The sequence below is a fragment of the Lepidochelys kempii genome, chromosome 1, assembly GCF_965140265.1.
Source record: "Lepidochelys kempii isolate rLepKem1 chromosome 1, rLepKem1.hap2, whole genome shotgun sequence".
NCBI lineage: Eukaryota > Metazoa > Chordata > Testudines > Cheloniidae > Lepidochelys > Lepidochelys kempii.
Genome location: NC_133256.1, coordinates 343801501 through 343827967, shown reverse-complemented (window position 1 = coordinate 343827967; position 26467 = coordinate 343801501). Strand labels below are relative to the sequence as shown.

The 26467-nt window shown below is 40.3% G+C and overlaps 1 protein-coding gene across 2 annotated transcripts in view; it reads left to right on the top strand.

Annotated features, from left to right (window-relative positions):
- CHCHD3 (coiled-coil-helix-coiled-coil-helix domain containing 3) overlaps positions 1-25965 on the top strand; it is a 248719-nt gene extending 222754 nt beyond the window's left edge. The window contains exons 7-8 of one of the 2 annotated variants that reach the window (XM_073328860.1): positions 15604-15739; positions 25201-25965. In XM_073328860.1, coding sequence (XP_073184961.1) covers positions 15604-15739; positions 25201-25224 — 160 coding nt within the window. In that variant the 3' untranslated portion in view covers positions 25225-25965. Of the gene's footprint in view, positions 1-15603; positions 15740-25197 lie in introns of both variants that reach the window. The other variant, XM_073328859.1, reaches the window with a different exon arrangement.
- The last annotated feature ends 502 nt before the right edge of the window (positions 25966-26467 follow it).

The following is a 26467-nucleotide window of genomic DNA, read 5'->3' as shown; positions in this document are numbered from 1 at the left end:
AGTGAGTTAGTCATCTCTGTCAAAATTTGTTTCTTGTACTTGGAGACAAAACATCCTCAGTCATGTAGATATCTGCCAAAAGGAGCTAATTAAATCTTCATAACAAGTTTCTCTTATTAGAAAGGCCTGAATACTACATGCAGTTTCCCTGGGGTCTCTATTGTATGTTTGCGAATTAGTATTAAAGTAGGTTATAACCATTTCTCAAACAAGACAGGGATAGACCAAAGGTAAAGTGAAATCTTTTTGTCATATATACTTAAGGAAAGGGAAAACAAATTTTGTTTGAAACTTCCTTCCCCAGTAAAATTGGTCCATTTTTCAAGCCATTTAGAAGACCCATTAAGCCGTTGGGTCATTCCTGTGCATGCATTAGTGGCAGGCTCATTGTAATGTGGAACAGGCTTGCCATATCATGGACACATTTATGAAGATTGATAACAGCCAGGGTTCAGTGTTAACATTTATTATCAAACAGGCTGCAGGAGAAACTGCCTAGTGTTGGCTTTTGCTTTGATATATAAAAAAGTTGATGCATGAAAAAGACATCACATAAAATAGCTCTGATGGCTGAGGCATTATAAAATGGGGCTGTAAGTAGACCAAACAATAACTAACTACAGTAATGTTCATTATTGTCTCTTTGAGCTCTCGGTATCACTGATGGGTGCTTTCAGTCAGTGCAGAGTGCAGTTTACAATAGAACCATCTTACTATGTGAGTGGATAACAGGCTGTAGCTTTGCTTGGTGTTCTCCGACTGTTTTACACAACCAGTGGTGAAAAAGGTACACTACTTCACCCCTTTAAAAGGGGCAGCTTTCCTGCTGGTGGCTCGATCAATAAGAAGACATAAAAGGAATAGTTTAGAAATTGCCTATTGATACTTGATGGAAGTGATACCGGAAGAAGGGAAAAGTGCTTTGAAATCTCACCTCCTCTGTTACAATCCTCACCATCAAAGTAATCGCCCTCAGATTGTTAGATTGGTCACTCCTTTGGGGGGTCATCTCAGACCCTGTGCTTCACTTAGACATCTAAGTAACCACAGCGCCCAAGAGCACCAAAAAACTTCCACCTGCAGCTGACCACAGGAATCATCTTGCTTCTCTTGGATCAACAGTTGCTTCCATAATGAATCATAGATTGTACAGGATTGATTTAAATCTTGTTTTGCATTGGTACTTTGCAGTTATTTTCGAAAAGAAAAGTGGATTCTCAAGAGTTGGTAACCATTAAAACATGTTGACTTGCAACTAACAACAGTCTTTACACTAAATTTGTTACTACTTTTGCTAGTCCAGGCAGTGCACTGTATCTCTACGCATGTATGTTTAAGATATATAATTCCTTTAATAAATTTATTCAGATTAATAGAAAATGGTGACTGATGTCTTTCTAATGTACTAGATTATTATGTTTTACTTATGTTTTGTGTTAAGCTCTATTTGGATGGAAATTGGAATTCTATGAAAAATGTACAAAACCAGCATTTAAAAAAAATGTAGTTAAATAAAACTACCTTAAATGTGCTGGATGCATTAAAAAAAGTTTATCAAAACATGTTTTGTATTTAAAACTAACTGATTTATTAAATGCAGTAGAATCAGTATTTAGTGAATTGAAGCGATTGTTGCCGGTCACCATGTCCTTCAAGATTTTAGAACTAATAAATACTTCTCACATCTAATTCTTCGTCATAGATTGTAAGAGGAAGAGACGCTTTCCTGCTTTATCAACTCCCAGTTAGTTTAACTTTGAATGAACTAGTCATTAAATTGAACTAGTTGAATAAAGTGAAATGAAGAAAATATTCTCTGCATCCACAGAAGAAGCTACCGCTGTCAAAGCTGGTTTAACATTTCAACAATCTCTGGTTCCAGCTGGTTAGCCAGTAACTTCCGCCAGTTCAGTTCTTTGACTTTTATTTAAAATGTCAGCAGTAACATGTACTGTTTAATGCAGTAACATGTACTGTTTAATGCAGTAACATGTACTGTTTAATATTATTTTGTATTTAATTTAAATGATGTTAATAGATCATGATAAGTTTAGGCCTTACCGCAGGTTGTCATAATTACAATTAAATTTGAAGATACTTTTGTAAATAGCCATTGGTGGACCTCAGTGAACTTATCGAGTTCTTTTTGAACCCTCTTATAGTCTTGGCCTTCACGACATCCTCTGGAGCTGCTGCTATGGTACACCTGATGTGCTTATTTAGTACTTACTTATTATGATAATGTGTATATTACATTTAATGAGTAAAAAATATTTAGTAAGCCAGATGTTTTTTGCACTGGGTTGTGACAGACCATCAAGGTTTACAAGTAGGTCCTGAGTCCAAAAAGGTTGAAGAACACTGCTGTATATATTGTTAGTGTCAGACATCATGTCTGAGTTTCAGGAAGGTGTTTACCACTAGGCGGTGAAGGGAATATTAAGTTAACATGAAAATCTTATATTATTCTGAATACTTAATTTACTCTAAATACAATTCAGAATGTATTCATGGTGAGAAGCACGTTTCCCCATATAACTATGTTAGGCAGGTCTAACAGATGTTCAGGAAGTTTCTTTTAAATTTCTCCAATATACAGTAAGAGAGGGTTAAAAGATAAGCAATATTCCAACCAGATCTAGCATCCCCTTATCAAAAATACTTGCAGGGGTGATTTATGCCTCTTGATTTTTTTGGTTTTGTTTGCCAACACAATGCTATTTAATTTAGCTCATCACAAGTTAACTTGAACACTGTGGTCAGTTCCTAAAGACAGGATGACTTGTTAACACAGCCTAATGAGAGATCTCAAGAGGTGCATATAACAAATGCAGCTCATCACTGTGAATCCAAGACGTGCTTTCTGTAATCCATACATCTGGATATACAGTAATCTTACTGTCACATCATCTTTTAAGAAGAATGGAAACTTCAGTTCCCTTAAATAATTGTAACCTGTTTCAGCAGCAGTTAAATCTTTTGTTGCTTTCTCTATACTCTACCTCTTGCCCGTAGCATTTCTTTCTTTTGTGATCAGTGACAGACTTTCAGACTGTGCACTAATTCCTGGCTCTCCCCATAAAAAAAATAGTTAAACTTATATTACACAAGAGAATAATATTTAGGGGCTAATGTGCCAGAACATAGTGCTGTATGCCTCAGGGTATTTTATAGAGAGTGATGTAGATTTTACAGAGACCTTTGATGTTCAGGAAGAGTGTGTTTATACATCGGAATATTGCATATATTTAGGCTTGGAAGGATTAAATTTATCAATAAATATCTGTAAATTGCGTCACTGTATACACACACAAACTGATGAAAAAATATTTCCGTCGAAATAATCAAAATTTACAGATAGGCAAAGTAAGAAAGTCCCACCTTAATGTGTATAAAATGCATTGTAGGTAAAGAATGCTGCATAAAGCACATATTTACAGCGCCGCTAAAATAGCCAATTCCGGTATTAGCGGAGCTGGAGCTGCAGATAATTATACAGCATTCATAAAGCTTTAACTTTTTGAATCTCAACATCTACAGTCATTAAATAATTGTCTGCCCCCAATAACTACCCGCAACTGTAAAAAATTAAATAGATAAAAGTCTAAAAAGCTTAAAAAGAAACATTGATATCTGTCAGAATTCTTTTAAAAAATGAATTATGCCAAGCACATACATATATATAAAATGAAAGCAAGATTCTGTATTAGTGTGTGCTGCTATAAAATTTTTATTGCTATGAGTTTGGGGTGACCATGTTACTTGTGAGTTTTACAGAGCCAGAAGAGAATCATTCAGCTTTTCTGAAACAATTGGCAATAAAACCTTTCAGCATCCCTACACTATCATACCTTTGGTTTATGCTACTCATTGGGGTTTTTTGGTCCTTGCTTTTGTCTCCCTCTGTTCTTTTTCTTCTTTTGACTACTGTATGGTAGTTCAGCATTGCATAGCAGATTTCAGGGCCTTGCAGGTTGACTTTCGTCTGCAAAAGTCAATGATGCAGTGGCTGAGTATATTCTTTATGGAACTTGTTTATTTTACATTACATGTACCAGTCCTGGAAAAGAGGTGGTCATAAGAAGCATGCAGACTAGTCGCCTTTTCGGGAATGTCAGCCAAAGTATCAATGCCACTTCCCAGGGAGCAACTCTGCCTCAACAATTCTCTCTAGTTAGAAAGATTTAGGCAAAGAGCTAACGCCACAAGTATAGTTTAAAGTTAATTTTTATCATTTTGATTTCATGCTATGGTATTTGAAATATGTGTGTTTATATGATGATTATATAACCACATATGTGATATAAATGTGTGTGTTTCTGTGCATACCAGAGTGACTAGATGCACCCTCATGGGAGAGTTACTCTATATTTCTCTGCCCTGTGGTACAGCAGATGTATAGCTGGCTGTTTGTCATTACCATTCTCCTGACTTGCACAGAAACTCTTCCCATCACAAGACCAGGAAATGTTTACCATTCTCAAATTGTACAGAAGGCAAGTATACAGGTGCTTGCACCCCCACACCATCTAGAGTTTCTTTGAATAAATTCTGGTTTACTGATTTATATTTTTGACACTAAGGGAGTATATTTTTCTACCTGTCTTAGAATTTCTAAAATGCCCATCACTGTTGTATCAAAACACTGTTTATCCTGAAATATATAGTAAAAATATCTTAATAGTCAAAGCAAATTGTTCCTGTAGTATCATGGCTGAAAATGTAAACACTTGCAAGTCAGGATGCCAAAATTGTGGTTCCCACAGCAACTGTGTGACTAACTGTGACCTCTGTGCATTTATACAATATATTGTAATGGCATACTTTGCATTTTTAAAGTTTTTTTTAAAGGAATAATGTTTTGGAAGAACAGAAACTCAGCACAGATTGAAACAAATTTATTGGGTCTAAATCCGCCTATCAAAGTCAACAGGAGTCATGTACTGTGCGTGTGGTGACATGCTGTACAAGTGCTTTTAACTTCTCTAAATCACATTACTTCTGTCATTTTGAAGGCTTTAGGTCAGGGTTATTTCCTGCAGCACATTTACTAATGGTTTGTCCAGTCTAGTTTTGAATGTCCCAAGTAATAGGGTTTCTACTACTTCCCTTGGGAGATGGTTCCTCAACCTAATAGGGTCCTACTGTTAAGAAATCTTTCCTGATCCTTAAGACTAATTTTAAGCCCCCATCCAAAAAGTACTTAAGCATGTTTATAACTTTAAGCACATGAGTAATCTCATTAAAGTTAATGGCACTACTTAGTGTTTAAAGTTATGCATGTTCTTACATGCTTTGTTGCATTGGGGTCTTAATTCCTTCCCATTAATCTTAATGCTACTCCCTTATTCAGTAAATATAGTGTTGCATTGCTGGGGATGGTTTCCATTTATATATGTCTCATAGATTATACTAAAAAGTACAGGAAAAGCCTGCCAGACAGTGGTATTTTACCAGCTGAGAAAGGGCAAAGAAGACATATAAAATGTCAATAGAGCCTTCTGCCAGTCGTGTTTGTTAAACGCGACTTTTTGGGCAGTGTACAAAGCTTGTGTTAACATCCTGGAAATAGCTGAAGATTTAACATTGCCTTCAAGAGACAACTGAATGTTCTCTATCCTCTTTTATAAATTTCATAGGTCAAAATGTATGAAGTAGATTTTACTTTTCCTTGGAAGGAGGGAGAAGTCGAGGCGCTTATGAAATTTTCATATGCAGTTTGTCAATGCTGAATTTAGTCTGCTGTAATACACCATACGTGTTCATTTTTAGATTCTTTTTGCTTACTATTATAGAAATTAACACTAGTAACTGATTGCTAGTAATATAAATGGTTGAGTCATTTGACGGTGGGCAGAGTGAGTTGTTTTCAAGGTCACAGTGCAGAAGTCGTTAGTACAGCGTTTCCTCATTTATTCCATATTCTGAATCATGATGGAAGAGAAATTAATCCTGTCTACTTTCACCATTTTAATTATAGTTTTTTCTTGGAACAGTTCCACTTTCATTTTCATCTACCAAAAAAGTCTCAATAAAAAAGTCTCAAAAAAGTCAAGTGTAAATCAAACAAGAATCAAACTGTAGAGCACTTGGTCTTCAGGTGGTGTTTTTTTCCACGTTGTAATCAGCTGGATTGTAGATGGATGGGGGTTTGATTGTGGACCATTTAGAAATATTCATTGTAGATTTTGGTTACACTGCAGTAATGCCAAAATATTTTAAAAGAACATTATTGTTTGATTTGTGTTTTGCATATTTCATAATCCACACATGACTTGTGATGTGTTGAATGTGGGAAGGTAGTCTTGAATAATTTATCATAGGGGAAAATGAATTCTGAAACTAAAAATAACTGTGCAAAACATATCTTTAGTATCATGTGCCTTCTTGTTACTCTCCCCTTTGTTTTCTGATTATTATTTACCACTTTGAACAGAAACCCTCACATGGTTCTAGGATGTGATTTGGTAGAAAGCGCTCCCTTCACATAAGTCCTTACTAAAGCAGCGAACATTATATTGTTTTGTGGTATTGTCCACAGTGATCTTTTTGCCTGTCACTCAGGCCCATAACATGTGTATCATCTTCAACTCAGACCTCTGTGTAGATCCTCACATCCAGACATTGTCTATACCTTGCTGATTATTTCTGCATATCATATCTAAGACACAGCCTTTCCTATGCATTCTCACAGCTAAAACTGTCATGCTGGTTTTCATCATCTTGCATCTTGATAAAGGCAACATCCTTTTTGCTGGCCTTGACAAATGCAGTCTTACCCTACTCAGGTTCATTCAGAATGCTGTGGAAAAGATCTTTTTCCTAGCCAGTCGTTTCACCATATCACCCCATTCTTTGCATCCCCCACAGGCTATCCCTATTGCATCAAATGTAGATTCACAGGTTATTAGGCCAGAAGGGACCATAGTCATCATCTAGTCTGATCTCCTGTGTAACACAGGCCATAGGATTTCCCTGAATTAATTCTTGTTTGAACCAGAGAGTATCTTTTAGAAAAACATCCAGTCTTGCTTGCCATTGATAGAGAATCCACCACAATCCTTGGTAAATTGTTCCAGTCGCTAAGTGCTCACTGTTAAAAACACACGCTCTCTTTCCAGTCTGAATTTGACTAGTTTCAACTTTTAGCCATTGGATCATGTTGTACTGTTTGTCTGCTAGATCGAAGTGCTCATTATCAAATAGCCCAATTACCCATGTAGGTACTTACAGCCTGTGATCAGGTCACCCCTTAACCTTCTCTTTGGCTGTGTCTTCACTAGAAATGGCAAAGCGGCATAGCTTCAATGCTGCGGATGTGCCTCTGCAGCATTTCTAGTGAAGAAACAGTGAAAGAGAAGGTTGACATATTCTCCTGTTGCTGTAGTTAAGCCATCTCCTGGGAGGCAGTGGTAGGCCCATTGACCTGGTGCTGTCTACACCCGGAGTTAACTGCGTCATTCAGGAGTGAGGATTTTTTTACACCCCTGAGTGACATAATTGGGTTCACCTAATTTTTTATTGTAGGTCTGGCCTTTGTTAAGCTTATTGGATTGAGATCCTTGTGTCTGTCATTATAAGGCATGTTTTCCAATCCTTTAATCGTTCTTATGACTCTTCTGTCAACCCTCTCCAATGTACCAACATTCTTCTTGAATTGTGGACACCAGAACTGGACAATATTCTACTAGTAGTTGCAGCAGGGCCAAATACAGAGGTAATATAATCTCCCCACTCATACTTGATATTCCCCTCTTTATGCATCCAAGAAATTCGTTAGCCCTTTTGGCAAGAACATCACACTGGGAGCTCATGTTTAGCTGATTATCCACCGTGACTCCCAAGTCATTTTCACAGTCAGTGCTGCCCAGGATGGAGTCCCTAATCCTGTAAGTATGGCCTAAATTCTTTGTTGCTAGGCTTTACATTTGACAGTATTTATAACACACATTGTTTGTGACCAGTTTATCAAGTGATCCGGATCACTCTGTGTCATCGTCCTGACCTCTTCATTATGTATCACGCTTACAATCTTTATGTCATCTGCAAATTTTTTCCACATTATTGATGAAAATGTTATATAGCAGAAGGGCAAGAACTGATCCCTGTGGGACGCCACTAGAAATATATCTGCTCCATGATGATTCTCCATTTACAATTAGATTTTGAGACTTGTCAGTTAGTCAGTTTTTAATCTATTTAATGTGTGCATGTAAATTTTGTATTCTGTTTTTAATCAAAATTTCAGGCATACCTAGTCAAATGCCTTACAGAAGTTTATTACATCAATGCTCTTACCTTTATCAACTAAATTTGTAATCTCATCAGAAAAGGATTTCCAATTTGACAGGAACTATTTTCCATAAATCCATATTGATTGACATTAATTATATTAATCTCTTCTAATTCTTTAACTGAGTTCCTTATGAGCCTTTCAGTTATTCTGCCCAGTGCCAAAGTCAGGCTGATAGATCTATAACTACCCAGGTCGTCTTGTTTACCCATTTTACATATTGGCACAACATTAGCTTTCTTCCAGACTTTTGGAATTTTCCCAGTGTTCCAAGAGTTATTGAAAACTGAACATTAATTGTCCTTGTCCAACTCTTTTAAAACTCTTGGCTGCAAGTCATCTGGATCTCCTGATTTAAAAATGTCTACCTTCAGTATCTGCAGTTTAACTTCATCCTGAGTTACTATTGGAATGGAAGATGGCATGATCTGACTATATGTTTTTTTTTCCCAAATACAGAACAGAAATGTTATTGAACGCTTCTTCCTTTTCTGCATTATTATGGCTTGTTCTACCATTTCCATCTAGTATTGTATCAATGCCATTCTGAGGAATTTTTTTCCCTAATATAGTTCAGGATAATAAGAACTCTTGATAGATTTTGCCAGGGTCATCCCTAGCTATTCTGGTGTCCTACGCAGCCCCCCCCAGGCCTCCGCAGGGGAGTGGGGGCTGTCTCCAGGCCTCCGTGGGGGACAGGAGCTGGCCACTTCCTGTGGGAAGTGAAGTGACCCGGCCCCAGCCTGCTCCGCTCCCCTGGCTCCCAGCCGCACCACTGGCGAGTGTTGGGGGGTGGGTCCTCCCTTCCCCCCCAAGCGTAGGAGCCAAGGGAGTGGAGCAGGCTGGGGCTGGATCACTCCACTTCCCGCAGGAAGTGGCCAGCCCCCACCTCCCCACCCGTGGAGGCCTGGGTCCCCAGGCTGCTCTGCTTACCATGCTGTGAGTGCAGGGTCAGGCCTGGCTGCAATCTTCAGGGGAGGCTGGGGCAGGGAAGAGGCGGGGCTGGGTCAGAGCAGGGTCGGGGGCCTGGGGAAGAGCCGGAGCAGGGGCTGGAGCAGCATGCAGCTGTGCAGGGCACTGCCCTACGCAGCTGCATGGTTTGTGTATGGGTAAGGACGGCCCTGGATTTCCTTTTGTCCTTGTGTCCTTTTACTTCCTTTATCAATTTTCTACAAATTCTTAGCTTCTGGTTTATAGTCATTACTATCAACTTCCCCTTTCTTCCATTTGTTATGTTGTTTTTTGTTGGTTTTTTTTAATAACTTCCTTCACTTCCCCTCTAAGACAGTTTTTTAATCATTGTGACCTTCTTTATTGTGGCTTTTGTGGCATCTAGTAAAATTTGCTTAAACAGTTCCCAGCTATCATTCAGATGTTTCTGTTGAAATTCTCTCTCTCACCTGGTTTGGCTTATAATTGTTGTCCGCTTTGTGAAACTGGCCTTTTAAATCACCACGTATATGCATTCCTAGTTTGGGCTTCAGGTTCTGCTTGCACATAACAAATGTGATCAAGTTATGATGACTTGTACCTAGTACCACCACTAATTTTTTGTTCTGTGATCAGTCCTTCTTTATCTGTCAAGATAAGGTTATAACTAAGGCCCTATGAAAATCACGATTTCAAGGGTTGCACAGAAATTATTAAATTAAGCCCAATACTGTTATTTTTCCAACAGCGGGGAGGCAAAAGCAGAGACATCTGCTTCTACCTCCCTGCTGTTGGAAAAATCATGGTATTGGGCCACTTCAGCAGCTCATGATGGTGCTAGTTTCCTGCCCTGCTAGCAGGGAGATGGAGGTAGGGCTAACAGTGCACGTGATCTGGAACCCCAGCCTGGCCCACGGTGATCTGGAACCAAAGTGCTGGCTGGTGAGGTACTGAAACCAGGATCTACCACTTGGAGCATGAGCAGGTGCCTGAGGGGGCCCCACCCAGCTGGCCAGGAAGCAGAAGCAGCAGGGACTGAGGCTGGAGCTGAATAAGAAGTAAGCCGAGCTCCAATCTCTGTCCTTGGCCAGGGTGGGGTAGATGGGTGGCGCCATGTAGTGAGACCTCCTGCAGCCTTCCCTATCCCCACTGAGGTGGGACCGGCCCGCTAACTCCCCACAAGCAGGCACTGCCTCAGCATTTAGGTGAAAGCTAGGATGCCTGCTTCGTCCTCCTTGATAGTGGAAAAATCAGTTCGGGGTGGGAGGGATGACTCAGCACCATGCGTATCCCATTAAATTCAAACACCTGTGATGCTGCTGTGAATTTTAAAAGCATTATAATAATAATAATTAATAATAAAAATGCAATTTACACAGGGCCATAGGTATACTATAGAATTCCTCCTCCTTGTCCTCACTTTCAAGCCCTTCATGGCCTATCCCCACCCTATCCCTATCATCTCTCATTCGCTATCGAGATGTCATTTCCCGCCTTCTTTTGGCCCATGATGCCAGCCACCATCAGCCCTACCCTCATCTTAAATTTTCTAACAAGCACCATCGTGCTTTCCTCTGAGTTTCCCCTCACGCTTTCTGTCAGCATCTGAAAAGTCACCTCATTATCCACCCTCAAATATCTTTTACATGATGCTTGCAAAAAATAGATAACAGTAAAGCTATTGGTGTGTGGAGACCACTCCACTCCCTGTCATGCTGACCAATATTGTCTCATTGTGTCCATGTACTCCCCCATCTGTCAGTATCCATCTCTTGTCTCTTGCCTTATACTTAGATTATAAACTCTTTAGGGCAGGGAGCATCTTTTTGTTCTGTTTGTACCGCACTTAGCACAGTGGGGTCCTGGGCCTTGACAAGGATTCCTAGGCAGTAGAGTAATACAAATAATAATAATGATAATAAGTGTTGTTGGAAGGTGCCAGCATTTGAATGAGGAATAAAACTGAGGCTCTGGCCACCTCTGTCCATTAAGATCCAATGGCACTTCTTTTATGAGAGATGGTGATAAATCAAGTCTTCTGGGCAAAAATCCAGTTTTGTTAACTGGATTCATGTCCCTCTAAATTCCCTGCAGTTTCAACTGGAAACTACATGTTTCACTTCCTGATAAGTGTGCGTGTGTGTGTGTGTGTCTGTCTGTCTGTATATATATACACACATAAATATGTGCCTTATTGTTGAGAGGCCTAAAGCTAAAGAGCAACTCCATGACCTGAGAAATCTGTGTATCCTGTATGTTTCAATGTGTGCTCTTACATTCTTCTGACAATTGTCTGATTCCTCATCGTATGGGATCATACCAGTTACCTGCACAGTTGGAAACTCATCAGTCATTCAAATTCTTCCATTCAGGATGCCCATTTTATTACAACACTGTGTAGCTTACCATGCTGGCTTCAGATTTCCTCTTTGGTTGACATTTTGTTTGAAGATTCTAAAGGGTTCCTTTCTTGGAGCCCCTGGGACTATAATGAGCTAAGTTCTTTGAGAAAGACTAGATAGGTAGCTATATAGATAGATAGAAAGAAAAGTCCCTTTCATTAAATATTTTCTTCATCCCATAGCATAGAATGTGAATTTAAAAAACAACAACCTCTTATTCTCTCTTTTGTTTTCATTTTATTATCTTTACCAACTTCCATTACATCAGCTTTATTGAAAGGGTGGGTGAATGGCATCCTTTAAGGCGTACTCTCATACACAGAAGCATTCTCTTAGCATGTCAGGTGCTTAAGGGGCAGCTAGGAAAGCAAAAGCAGATCAAGAAGTAATACAGTAATAAGTTCAAAAACAAATTCTTGCAGTTGTTCCATATAATGGACTGCCTAGATCAGCCTGTTTCTCATTCTGATTTTTGCCATGAAAACCAGCAACTTTCTATTTTAAATCTCTTGGATGTGTTATTTTCTTAAAGTAGTCATGGAATCGCATCTGTTAGAGGTGGGAAAGACTTATTAAGCTATCCAGCTCATCCCCTTACCAGGCAAGAGACTGTTCTTTACGTTATATTTTTTCTGTTGTTTTGTCTGGTCTCATTGTGACTGTCCCAAGTGATGAAGATTCCAGCACTTCCTGTGGATAATTGTTCTACAGTATAATAGATCTCACTGTCAGGATGTGTTTCTCCTGATGGTCATCTTAAATTTACCTTTTCTTAATTTAACACCTTTGTTTCTCATTATATCTCCTTGGACTACCCTAAACACTTCTTCTCCTTCCTTAGTGCCTTCACACCCCCTAGATACAGTAAATCATGAGTGGCTAAGAATCATAAAACTCTTTTTCTGAACAGGGTGGTCTAACAGAGGTAGGACATATTTATCAACAGTAGATTAGGGTGGATATTATGTGGTGGTCTCTTAAGCCACAATGGTGATGACCGCTGTAAAAAAACAATAACAAAAAACAACCCTGAAATACATACATTAATTGCTTAATGAAGATACATTACAGGTATCACTTCATTAGTATTTTCATCATTTAACTCTTTTAACCTTTCCTCTTCAGTCAAACCCACCAGGCCCTTAACCACTTTTATAAAACCTTAGAAAATCTTCCCTTATAGGTAGATACTTAGTTTCCCTTCCAAGGAGTTGTCTTGCCATTTGCTTTCTGTGATGCCCACCTAACAGCAGTTCTGTACATCATAAGGAGAGAGTGCATTCCTCTTCAGAAATCAGTTGGTAACTGTATGGCAGACTTACCAGTATGCACATTGGAAGCATCTTGGAATCTCTTTCCAAATGGAAGGTACCACAGTTTGTGTTTTATGGCCACCTAATGTTAGATAGTATCTCATTTAGACATTTATCAAAAGTGAAAACAGTGCATTAGGGTAGCATAACAAGCATAGCAGATCAGTACAGATCCAGTGTTCTTCCTGAGCAGACTAATCCAAGCAAATGGCCATGGTCTACTCAAGGAACTGCACCTGTTCGCATTGAGCTCCCATAAATACCAGGTTCGAATGTCTGAGGAGCTTGGCAGTGGATGCAGGTCCTTTTTTAAAAACATTATGAAAACAAGTGATTAACAGACAGAAAATCAAAGGCCCTGAAGTGCTGTAGTACTGACAGCAGCATAAAAGTATACCTGGACACATTTCAAATAAAAAATAATTTATGGGCTTTGAACTGTGTTGCTAATAGCATGACTCAAAAAAACAAACAAAAGCTTGTCTGTGGCCTAAAACTATTGAAATAGTGTTTAGACAAATTTACATAATGAAAATATAAAGAACCATTTTCTTCCTTCCTTCCCCCAACCTCCCAATTTATATGGGACACAATACATGGCAGACTTTTAAAGTCATTTGTGAATTAAGGCAGGGTTAGGTCAATGCATGTGTATGTATGTCTTTATTTTCTGTTAACTGATTCGATTATCAGTCCAGAGTAGGCTTTCAGTCAGGTAAAATGAGCATTGGTTTTAGCCTTGGAATCTATGAATCTTGATAGAAACAGAATCATCAGAGTGGTGAGTCATAAGTCTGTAAGGAGCATATGCTGTGCTTCCCCTCACATTTTATTTGATATTGATACAGCCAAAGACCTCATTCTAATCAGTCAGTGTACAACATTCTGTGGTCATACATTCTGATGTACAATAGCCTCTAAAATGCTTGCTAGTATCAGCAGAGACAGGATTAAGGGAAAATCGTCATCCATAAGAATCCACAAAGTCTGAATTTTCAGATCATAAAGAATGTAAGATTGTAATGGGACTGGATTTAAATTCTGTTTTAGGTGTTTCATGGAGATGTAAGGTACTGGATGAAGAGAGTATAAGAGAGAGATGTTTTATATGGGCATATACTGTAAAATCAAGGAGATTTAACCTTTTTTTTTTTTTTTTTTTTTTTTTTTTTTTTTTTTGGTACTACATCTTGAGAGGCTGCCAAGAAGCAAATGTCCCTAAGGAACAGTATTGTGCATTGCAGTTTACTTTCATACTCTAGTACAATGTAGAGCTGCCTAGGCCAAACAGCAAATAAGGAGCCAAATGTTCATCTGAGGATACTCTGGCTTGATGAGTCTTTTTTTTTTTTAACGTTATTGAGCTGAAAATAATGTATTGTGGAATGTATATTTGAGCAGCCAGTTTCAGGTTCCTTGAAGAACTAACTGGAAGACGAGTTAAGTATGCTATATATGCACATAAAATGAATATTAGTCTTCAAAGTAGAAGAATCATATGATGATTAAAGCTGTGTTTATTTATAGTTAATAAAAAAGCATTTTACTACTGGGTTTAAAAAACATCATTTGGCTTTATGCTGTAGTGATGAATGCCATAGAAATGCCTTTTTTTACAATTAACACACCCAGGTCGCCAGTCAGTCTAATAATACTTGGCACTTTTCATCTTGAAAGCACCTTGCAAACATTCTTAGCTTTGAGGTAGGCATGCATTCCACCCCCATTTTACAGATGGGGAAATAGTGACAGTTTGACCTGCACAGGTTTACAGAGGGTGTCTGTGTCTGAGCCGTGCTTAGAGCTCAGGAATTATTTATTGATTCTGCAGCGCTACAGGGCATGGATAGCACTTCATGGATAAGGGCAAGATGACAAGATACTTGCCCAAAACAGCTTACATTTTAAAAGACTGGTCCTGAGATGTGTTCAATTCCCACAGCTCCCATTGAAGATAATGGCTACATTGCGTTAACAAGAGAGGTTGATGCAAGTGTCACGAATCCCATACAGTGAAGAAAACAGACAAAATTCTTATTTAAATCACATACATACCAGGGAATTGGGCTTAGAACTTGGAGCCTTGAGCTCTAAAAATAACAGGATATCATTTGAGCAAAAGGTCATCTCCCTCATCTGGTGGCAATAGTGGGTCCTTTATGTGCTCTGTGGGCCAGGTCCAATAAGATAGCATTCCTTGCCTGTCCTATGCACACAGGCACAACATGACCAGCAGAAGTATTAAGATGTCACAGAGATATGCATTGGTGAGGCTTGACTTACCTTGTGGTTCTTTCTGTAACTTATTCTTATTGTAGGTGAAACCAGGCCTGTTTAGTAGCTTTGGGGCCTTTTAATTAGAGACCTATGCGCAGGTGAAGTAAATTGGGTGTTAGAGTCTCTAAAAACTAGAACTGAATGTTGAATCTAGAAGATGTAGCTGGTCTCTGGTCCTAATAGTTTATAGCTCCCTTTTGCACTTGTATTTTATGTTATTCAGGTAAAAGCACAGTATAGTCTGGAAGCAGCTTTCCTTCCTAACTCTACAAAATTTTCCTTCACTTTTACTATTTGGTTTACTTTTAACAAAACGGCTGGATAAAGCCCTCATGAAATCTTTCTCAGTCGGAAACTGTAAAATGTTGTTCTGTTTTTCTTTCCCCAGGCGATACGAGTCTCATCCGATCTGTGCTGATCTGCAGAGTAAGATTCTCCAATGTTATCAGCAAAACTCACATGAGACCCTCAGCTGCTCTGCACTAGCCAGCCAATACCTTCATTGTGTCAATCATGCCAAACAGGTGGGTAGAAGAATGCAGCTACTGAATGGCCTATGGAAATAAAATGGAAAAAACTGTTGGATCATCTTGTTAATCCTTTTCACCTGCCAATGCAGGATTGTTCCTAATAGTATGTTTTCATGTGCTTTGTAGAGTCCAATTTTAAATTACTCAAGCAAAAGTGTTTCCATAACTTCCCTTGGGAGACTGTTCCACAGTGTAATAGACATTACAGTTAGCAAATGTTTCCTCGTACCTACGATTTTAGCTGCAAGATAAACGGATTCATCTGAGTGGTATTTTTGTCATAAAATTCCAACCCATAACATCACCCATTTCAGTAACAAGTTAACGCATGTCTTAAACTGGCCAGCAAACCAGTCAGATTGTAGGAAGTTTTGATTTTTGATGTACAACCAACTCCCAGAATGTGGCATTGTAACCTGCTTATCCTATCCTTTTGCAGCCTAATTTGCTAGCATTATAATTTTACCATATAGTGTAAACTTCGGGTGTTCTATAAAAGTTTGATTAGCCACTTATGTCTGAAGGATTTTTTAAATGAATAGTTGCAAAATATAATAGATTTGTTTAAAAGTCTGTGACTCCTTTCAAAAGCCAGTGATTTAACATTCCTTTTTTGTATCTGGCTTGTAACTGCACGGTGTAGTTTTTAGGGGTCTTTGATGTATACACATCGTAATAGTGTGGCAGTTGGGTATTTTATTTTGTGAAAGTGCAGCTCTTTATGTACACTAACAAGCAACCAAACCTGCAGCTATACTAGTAACTGAAGCACTTGGGTACTACTCGCTGACTCACCACACTTAGTTGTATTGACATATTAGCGCAGCATAGGAGAAAGAGGCTAGAAATGAGCACAGTATATGTTTAAATTAGAGATAAACTCAAGCCTCTAAGCTTGGGTTCAGTTCTTTGAACATAACAATATTTCATGATGGTTCAGTTCTGGGGTCTTGGTTTGGGGCCTTCTCCAATGTAAGTACCAAGGGACGTATTCCATGCTCAGAGGACAGGTCACTGATACAGAATGATGAAGATCTCTTGGTAAGCTGGGCACAAACAAACAATATGCATTTTAAATATGGCTAATGTAAAGTTGTACATTTAGGAACAAAGAACTTAGGTCTTACTTCCAGGGGACTGTATCCTGGGAAGCAGTGACTGAAAAAGACCTGGGGATCGTGGTGGGTAATCAGCTGAACTTGAGCTCTCAGTCTCTCACTGTGGCCAAAGGGCTAATGCAATCCTTGGATGCATGAATGAGAATATTGAGTAGGAATAGGAAGGTTCTATTACCTCTGTATTTGGCCTTGGAGCAACAGCTATTGGAATACGGTCCAGTTCTGGTATCCACAATTGAAGAAGAATGTTGGTGGGAGGGAGGTGTTAAAAGAAGAGCCACAAGAATGATTACAGGATTAGAAAGCATGTCTTGCAGTGATAGACTCCAGGAGCTCAATCTATGTAGCTTAACAAAGAGAAAGTTAAAGAGTGACTTGATTGCCGTCTGTAAGGACCTACTCAGGGAACAAATATTTGACGATGGGCTCTTCAGTTTAGCAAACAATGGTATAACAAAGATCAGTGGCTAGAAGTTGAAGCTCAACAAATTCAGACTAGAAGGAAGGTGTACATTTTTAACTGTGAGAGTAATTAACCTTTAGAACAATTTACCACAGTTGTGGTAGATTTTCCATCATTGGCAATTTTTAAATCAAGGGTGGATATTGGTCTAATCTAAAAGCTATATGTGTGGTTCAGACAGGAGTTATCTATGGCCTGTGTTATACAGAAGGTCAGACTGAATTTTCACAGTGGTCCCTTCTGGCCTTAGAATCTGTGAATTTCTCTGTCTTTGAAGAAATCAATGGGAGCAATGCACACACCCCACTGCTTTATATGTATAAAAGCAAGTGCTTAAATAAGACCATTGATCTCAATTTTTAATGTTGGTGAACTCCAGTAGTTGAAAGGAAAACATCAGCGCTCCTGCTCCAGTGTTTTAGCAAACTCTTCTCATACTGATAATGTAGCCTTGTTTCCTTTATTATAGTTCGTTACACCTGTAGTGAATACTAGCAAGAGTTTCACCATATCCATTCACTTCAGCCTTTTGACAGTAACTCTGGGTCAGTGCAGCTTTATTTGTACTACGGCTGTCTTTATTGGTATTAATATGCTAATGGTCTGCTGCTGTGGAATCTCAATCCAGCCAAATAGTCACCGTTGTGTTGCGGTGCTAAAACAACCCGTACCATCTGAGATTGGCAACGCTTAATAAACTTCTCTCTTTCCATCCTTGTAATCCTTTGTCCATGTAGTTAGTGTATTCCTTTTGAAATAGGACTCCCTGGTGGATTAGCAACGCTGGAAGAAAGGCCTCCACCCGAACAGCTGCAGTATGTTTGCACTGTGTGGGGAGGGATCCAAGTTATGGAATTTTTTACGTTTTTAGAGAAGCTCCCCACTTCATTTGGTGGTTAATTTCTTATGGTGAATGAGTAGTCCCAACCAAACGTGATTCACTGTAGTATACAGTTAGTATAAAGATCTGAAATGGAAAGGACCAATTAGGTCACCTTTTCTATTTCCTCTAGGAATGCAGGGCTGTTCCCTCCAGTGTGTTCTCTTGAGCGTCTTCGTATCCAGTTATAAATGCACTAAGCAATTGTGCTCCCACACGTCCCTTGATATTCCACAGTCTAACAGATCTCACTGCTAATGAAATTTTTCATGATACCCAGTCTTTTTCCTTTGCCAAACCTAATGCCATTTTATTTATTATTTTGGGGCAGATTATGACTGAGCCCTGCTCAGGCACATAAGGTGTCAGGAAATGCAAGAAGCTTTGGACCGCCATGCAGGCATTGACCACAACTACATTCCTTGCACTCCCTTGAGCACGAAAAGTGTGACTGCATTTTTTCCAGTGGGGCACTCACCAGCCGGAAAGGGTTTGCTTTTTCTCCAGCCTTCTGGAACCTCCTTAATTCTCTGGGTCTCTTCAGAGATAACTGCCTGGAGTTCAGTAAATGCTTTAGCTAAATTCCCTTTACCCTTTAGGGTGCATACCAGCCAGACCCTGTTAATCTGCATATATTTAATTTTTCCACATTTTCACTTACTGGCATGCAGTGCCTTTCTGCTTTGAAATCTGAACTAAGCATCTTCCTCTCCGGCATGTTGTTGTGGATGTTTATAGGTACGGGTGTTAGTAGTTCTTTTAGTCAATGGTTAATCAATAGTTCTAGATTGCTTATAACCATATATAATACCTTCTACTGATGTGCTTATAATCATCTATAATACCTTCTGTTAACATTTTTAAATCATGTATAAGCCTGTTGTAAACTAATATAAACAATGAACAATGCTTCCCTTCCTCACAGGGGTGTTCACAGGGATGAATTCATTCATGTTTGGGAGATGCTCATATCCTCTTGTGATGCAGGGTGAGGAGAAGGGGGTGGGGGGCAATAAGTGTCCATTTTTTGCCAAACCTCTTGAGTGGTTGCAAATGTTTCCTGCACAAGAATGGGGGGTTTTTTAAAGCCCATTTCTCAGTCTCGTTCATACATGCTCCAAGAATGGTGATTCATTCAAGTTACTACCTTAATATACCTGACTCAGGGAAGCGTTCTATGACGGAAATATTTGCAGCCAGAAACAACAATTGCATTGTCATAATGATCAGCAGTTCTCATCCTTCATGTGTTACAGCTGTAAATAGAATGATTTTTTACCTACTTATTACCAAAACTGTACAATTACTATGAAATCCGTGTTAAATATTATAGTAATATACAGCAAAGATTAACAAATGAAAATGTGTGCTAAGGGGGATAAATAGAAAGAGGATTCAGGAAGCAAAATGTTAACTAGTGTTGGCTACCAGAAGCAAAACAAAAGGGGGAAAAAACTTGTTAGGGGAACGAGACCAAGATATTAAAAACCAATTAACTAATCCAGTGTCCAGGTGGGGAAGCTGGGCACTTATGCTCAGGCAGAGAATTCTCTGCGCTTTTCATAAATTGCATTTATTGACTCCTCTTTCTTGCCTATCATGCTTATAATCACTTCACCCTTTCTTCAATATGCTCTTCATTTCTCTCCCTGTCTGTAATCTTATGTCTCAATCTTGTCTTTTCTCCCCTTCTGAGAAAAGCCCGGAGAGCTGCTAATACTAAGGAGTTTGACATCTTGACTTCAAATGTGTAAATCTTTACCTGAAGTCCTAGGAAGCTGGTCTAATAAATAGAAGTGTATTGTTCATACTATTGTAATAGTGGGGGAGAAGGATACTTATTACTATCATTAAGGGTAGACGCTATGGCAGAGTCCTCATCGGCATTTTTTAAAAATTCCTTTCACTGTTGCAGTACTACCAGTGATAGTAACAATGGGAGCATTAATCTAGACTGTCTACCAGCATTTCTATCACCCTGTTATTAGTCTATGCAGAGTAGATATAGATGAGACATTGGGAAAGCCCCCTGAACCCTGCCTACGCTACAGACTCCCCCATTGCTACCAGTCGGTCCTCATTTTCAAGTTGTAGTCTCATCCATACTACACCCCGACACCGTCTGTACAGCACAGGTTCTGAGTACAGGTGTACAATTGTAGCTGTGCTAGGCAATTTCTACAGCCACGTTAGGCTGTGTTTGAAAATACTTTGAAATATGGTATCAAGCCTTAGCCTAGCGTACACTACAAATACATCACTGCCAGAAAGCCTGGTTACAAAACATTGTCCCCCAGCCTAGTTACAATCATGATTCCAATTTGTAGCAGAGAGTGGACCTTAATAGTGCTTCGTAACCAGAATAAAGCCATATTTGACCAAGCCCTGCAATAAATGTGATATATTTGGATTTTAGTGAAGCGCTTGACACTGTCTACAAAATCTGAATTGAAAAATTCTTTAAATTTAGCATGGCTGGGAAAACAGAAGTGGAGTGAAAACTGGCTAAAAGACTTTAACGAAAGGTAGCAATAAAAGGCAGTTTATTAAGTGGGGAAGAGGTACGTGCCTCAGGGAGTACTGTTTGGACCATTCTCCTTTGACACCTTCATTAATGACTCGGAAGAGTGAGAAGAAACGGCAAACTGGTGAAATTAGCACATGGTATTAAAATGAGACTAACTGTTACGACCAATAGAGAATTTACAGAAATTAGAAACATAGGCAGCAGTTAACAAAACTGCTGCTGCTTTTGGGGAGAATAATTTGATTGCAGATGCTCTGGCTGGAGGGAGAGAAACTAGGTAAGCAGTAATACTGAAATAGAATCATAGACTTTAAGGTCAGAAGGGACCATTATGATCTTCTAGTCTGACCTCCTGCACAACGCAGACCACAGAATTTCACCCACCCACTCCTGTAACAAACCCCTCATCTATGTCTGAAATATTGAAGTCATCAAATTGTGGTTTAAAGACTTTGAGGTGCAGAGAATCCTCCAACAAGTGACCCGTGCCCCACACTGCAGAGGAAGGCAAAAAACCCCCAGGGCCTCTGCCAGTCTGGCTTGGAGGAAAATTCCTTCCCGATCCCAAATGTGGCGATCAGCTTGACTCTGAGCATGTGGGCAAGACTTACCAGCCAGACACCCAGGAAAGAATTCTCTGTAGTAACTCAGATCCCACCCCATATAACATCCCATCACAGGCCATTGGGCATATCTACCATTAATAGTTGAAGATCTGTCCCATCATATCATCTCTTCCATAAACTTATCAAGCTTAGTCTTAAAGCCAGATACGTCTTTTGCCCCCACTGCTTCCATTGGAAGGCTGTTCCAAAACTTCACTCCTCTGATGGTAAGAAACCTTCGTCTAATTTCAAGTCTAAGCTTCCTGATGACCAGTTTATATCCATTTGTTCTTGTGTCCACATTGGTACTGAAATAGGGGTGATAATGGGCAGCATATGAGACATGAGAATCACATCACAGAGCAGGCTGGTGATAGTCCCTCCACTCACAATGGTGCCACAAACCTGGAGCATTCCATTGAGCTCTAGGTACATTGCCAGAAGGATATTGGCTAAGAGGAGAGAGTTAAGAGCAACAAAAATGACCAGTGGGCGATTTGAAGAGAGCAGCCTTCCAAAGGAAATAGTGGAAGCCCCACTGCTTTGTTATACTCGGAACAAGATTGGCCACATATAAAATAAATGGGAATGGCCCTGAACTGACTGGAAGTGGACAAAAGGATCTAACAACTCTCTCATTCTTTAACGTCAGTGATACTAGTTACAGAATTTAAGTTGATACTGTAAAGACTTGGCAAAGCACGGTGCTGCCATTCGCAACCAACCAGAAGAGCGAACGGGGCAGCATACATGACAATGACTGAGCTATAATTCAAAAATCAGGCTGAAACCTCGTTCACGGCGATAACGGATCCACTATGTTTGCACAATCTGTTAAGATCATTTTAACAAAAGGAGACGGCCCACAGTTTTCAGCCTCTGAGGTTTTGTTCCTAGTTTATGCGGGCCCCTGCTGTTTATTGCTGAGCAGGAGAAAGTACCCCCCACTCAACCAATCCCACCTTCTTGGTGCCGTAGAGCACATCCTTCTGGGTGGAGATGAAATGCTGCAGGCAAAAATCTGTGGATGGGCCAATACCTGCAATTTCTTTCCTCACCTTCAGGATTTCAGTGTTAGCAGGATCCTAAGCAAAAGAAATAATTTTAAGATTGTGACTTACAGAGCTTTTCCCCAGATCCTTTAAGATTTTCCTATGTTAATTTATGCAGTGTTAAATTTATGCAATGTTAATATTCAGACCAACAGCAGTTACATGCAAGTTTTCATACAACCACTGCAGTGAAGCCTTCTCGCTAAAATAGCCTTTGTCAGTTCTGCAAAAAACTCTTAGGTGATGCTGTAAAGATTTAGATTATATATTTTGTTAACTAATAAAAGTTTTACTTTGCTTTGTTACTAATAGCAACTAAGGAATATAAAACTCACCTGTCTTACTTTCTCCTCATTTATTTAATCTGGGTTTTGATCAATATTTGTGATCATTGGGGCAGTTCTCTTTGTTTCACACATACGCTTGTGGTGCAATGATCCACCCAGGAACTGCTCCTCAGTGCAATCTTTTCCTTACACCAGAACTGCTCTTTGCAGGTTATTTTCTGAGCTATAATAAATGTATCATGTGAGTGTGGTTAAAGTTCTAAATGACAACCTACAGCTTTTCCCTTTATTTTGCTACACACATGCACACTTTGAGAACAGCCCCCATTCGTTAACCACCTCTCTCCTGATCTCTAAATTCCTGGGCTCTCAACTCCCGAATCACCACTGGTGAGCTGGAAACTCTGCCTTGTCCCACCATAAACTACTAAAGTAATTGCCAACTGATGGTAGCCTGGCTTTTCCCCTGTCATACCAGACCATGTAACTTTTCAAGGCCTGCATTTGGGGCTCAGACCTCAATTAGGCCTAAAGATTCACAGTCCCGCACCTACCACTGCTACCTTTTTTGGACACCAAGGACTAGGAGCAACAGATTCCTTCTGGTTAACCTCCAAGCCCACCAGCTTCCACCATGCTTTTACCATGCCACTGGCCAGTCTAGTACCAACTCCCACTTAGTGGTATGCTCTTTACTGAGCCAGGTACCTATCCTCCCTTACCTCTTGGAACCTCTACATGTTTTTGTTTCCACCAACCTCCTCTCCCACAGGCCATAGCAATAGGAAATCCTCAGCGAGCCTAGGAACATAGCCATCCGGGTCTCTATATCCATGGTGGATCCCATTGCCTGGTACAGTACAGTAACTCCTCGCTTAACGCTGTAGTTATGTTCCTGAAAAACGCTACTTTAAGCGAAACGATGTTAAATTAATCCAATTTCCCCATAAGAATTAATGTAAATGGGGGAGGGGGTTAGGTTCTGGGGAAATTTTTTTCACCAGACAAAAATTATATATATATATATATACACACACACACACACAAAATGATGATTGTGAAGCTTGGTTGAGGTGGTGGAATAAGAGGGTGGGATATTTCCCAGGGAATGGCTTACTGCTAAATGATGAATTAGAACTCGGCTGAGCCCTCAAGGGTTAACACGTTGTTAATGCAGACTCACACTCTACAAGGCATCATGAATGGAGGGAGGGGAGACAGCATGGGAGACAGAGCCACCCTGTGTGTGAGAAAAATGCACATTGCTCCTTTAAGTACGCTGACCGCACTCTAAGTACATTGCCTTTTTAAGCAGATCAGCAAGCTGAGACAGCAGCTGCTGCCAGCAAGCTCCCTCTGTCCTGAGCCCTGTCATGTCCCATTCCCCGCCCCCCCCCGCACTGTGCTCTGTGGAGATGGGGTGCAGGAGCAGGGGGAGGGGGGACACCCTCTTTCCCCTACCCCTAACACCCCCTCCCCCCAGCAAGCAGGAGGCCCCCGGGAGCAGCTCCAAGGCAGAGGGCAGGAGCAGCACAGGGCAGTGGTGGGAGGGACACCTGAACTGCCCAGTAATCGATAGCCTGCTGGGCAGCTGCCACACAGGGATCTTAGGGGAGCAGGGGGCTGATGGGGGGCTGCCGGCCCACCCTGGCGCCAAGCCCCTCCCCAGCTCGCTCCAACGGGCTGCTCTTCCTGCAAGCAGTGGGCAAAGCAGGCGGCTGCCAAACAACATTATAAGGAAGCATTGCACAACTTTAAACAAGCACGTTCCCTAATTGATCAGCAATGTAGCAAAGTTAACGGGGACGACTTTAAGGGAGAAGTTACTGAAGTGGAGTTACTTCCAGATGCAGGGTATGCTGGTGGAGTTTGACAGATATCTGATGTGGGGCTAGAAGGAACATCAGTGCAGCTTGTGAACTCTTGATAATGGAGTACTTGGGGTAGCCACACAATATGAAACTTCAACGCTGTTACATCTGCGTGGCCTGATGGTGCCTGGAAAATGATCAGTGGAGCACGTGGTCAGTGTGACATGTTCAAAGCTAGCCAGGCTAGTTTGATCCTGGCTCACAGACACCAGGAAATTGCGGGGGATAGAGGGGGATATTTTTAAAATGTGATGGAAGGTGGTATCTTAAAGACCCTAGGAATAGGATTTAACCTACTGACCTTGGGGATGAGTTTTTCCTTATTGTAAGGGCAGATTTTTTTTAAAGGGGCCTAAAATGGCTAGCAGCCATAGGCAATACTGTTAGGAAGGATAAAAGGAATTTTTCCTCCAGCTTTTCGGTGTACTTTTGGTGTCCTGCTCATTGAGTCTACAGCACTGATGCATTCTGTTTCCTGGTCCCCTAACTTTTTACTGTGGTTACATATATGCTGACACTTTTGCTTTACAACATCTTCCCTTGAATATGGGTAACCTGCAAACAGTGTGTAGTTGTTGCTGACATTTAAGAGAGCATCCAGTGTAGCTTTAAATGTTGAAATCTGTGCTTTTCCCTCCCCTTTTCTTAGCAGAGCATGCTTGGTAGAGGAGGGTAAGGCGACGTCCAAATCAAGCAAAAAGCCATCAACTCTAATTCCAGCAGCAGGGCATTTTCTCCAAGAAGATGACAGCCCATTTACAGAGCAGACCAATAAAGAGAAGAACGGGAAGAGCCATTTCAAGAGCAGCAGCCATCACAGTTCAATCAGCGTGGCCGTTTGAAAAGCTAAGACCTGTATCTTATTACATCAGAAATGAGACATCCGAGGGTGCTGTTCAGTCGTCATAAAACTCGCTTATTGGTGATTGAAAAAACGTAAAGAAAAAATATCTCCCATTGACCTTAGAGGAGGGGAAATTGTCTCCAAACGCTGCTATTTCATTGTAGAATCTGCTCAGTAACTCCATGCAGTCAAATCCAGGGGCACGTAATGCTTAGTGTCCCAGGGGAGGGTGACACTATGTGAACTGGCCAATTGCTACTACATACTATAGGGCCTGTGTTGAATGCTGGTTGTTAAGAACTTTTCCTTTCTATATGCAATTGAAGGAATGTTTGCCTAACTTATTACTAAGATTATGTAACCAAAAAGTCCCCCTTTCCCTCGCCATGCCCTCTGCTGGAATCATGTTAACACTCCAATACTTAAGGAGTGCAAGGTGTAAAATGGCCTTTAATTACATTCTGTCAGGAACCTATGATCATGTTATGCTACCAACTGTTATCAAGTATTGAAAATTATGTCTCACTCTGTATCAACAATAAATATATTTTGTGAACAGAATTGATGTTTCAATCTGGTCTGCTTCTTTCCTCTGTTCATAGTCAGCTAATGTCCCAATTGTGGTTTGTGTCAGTTGCAGCTGGTGTTGCTCATACTCCTAACGCATAGAATTGTGCGTTCCATGCCCACACCAGAACTGGGGTCAATAATGATACCCATAGGTAATAACTTTCACCCAGGGATTACAGAGCACTTTGCACAGGTGTTAGATTTCCCCATTTTACAGGTTAGAATACTATGGAACATGGATTTGTCTCATAACCCAGCAAGCCAATGTCAGGATTAGGTTTCTTCAAATACTAGACTACACTGTCTTCTACTGCTAATGCTGTAGTTCTGGGCTAGGAAGACGCTGCCCTGCAAGAGAGAGACCCTCCTCCAGACAAAACTTTAAACCTGCCTCGGAAGCAGGTAGAAGGTTCCTTGCTCATTTTTGAAGAGTAGGGGATTACCTTGGTGTTCCATCCAATGCTGTGCGCATGACAGCTGATCCATTTGACAGCACACTGCTGAT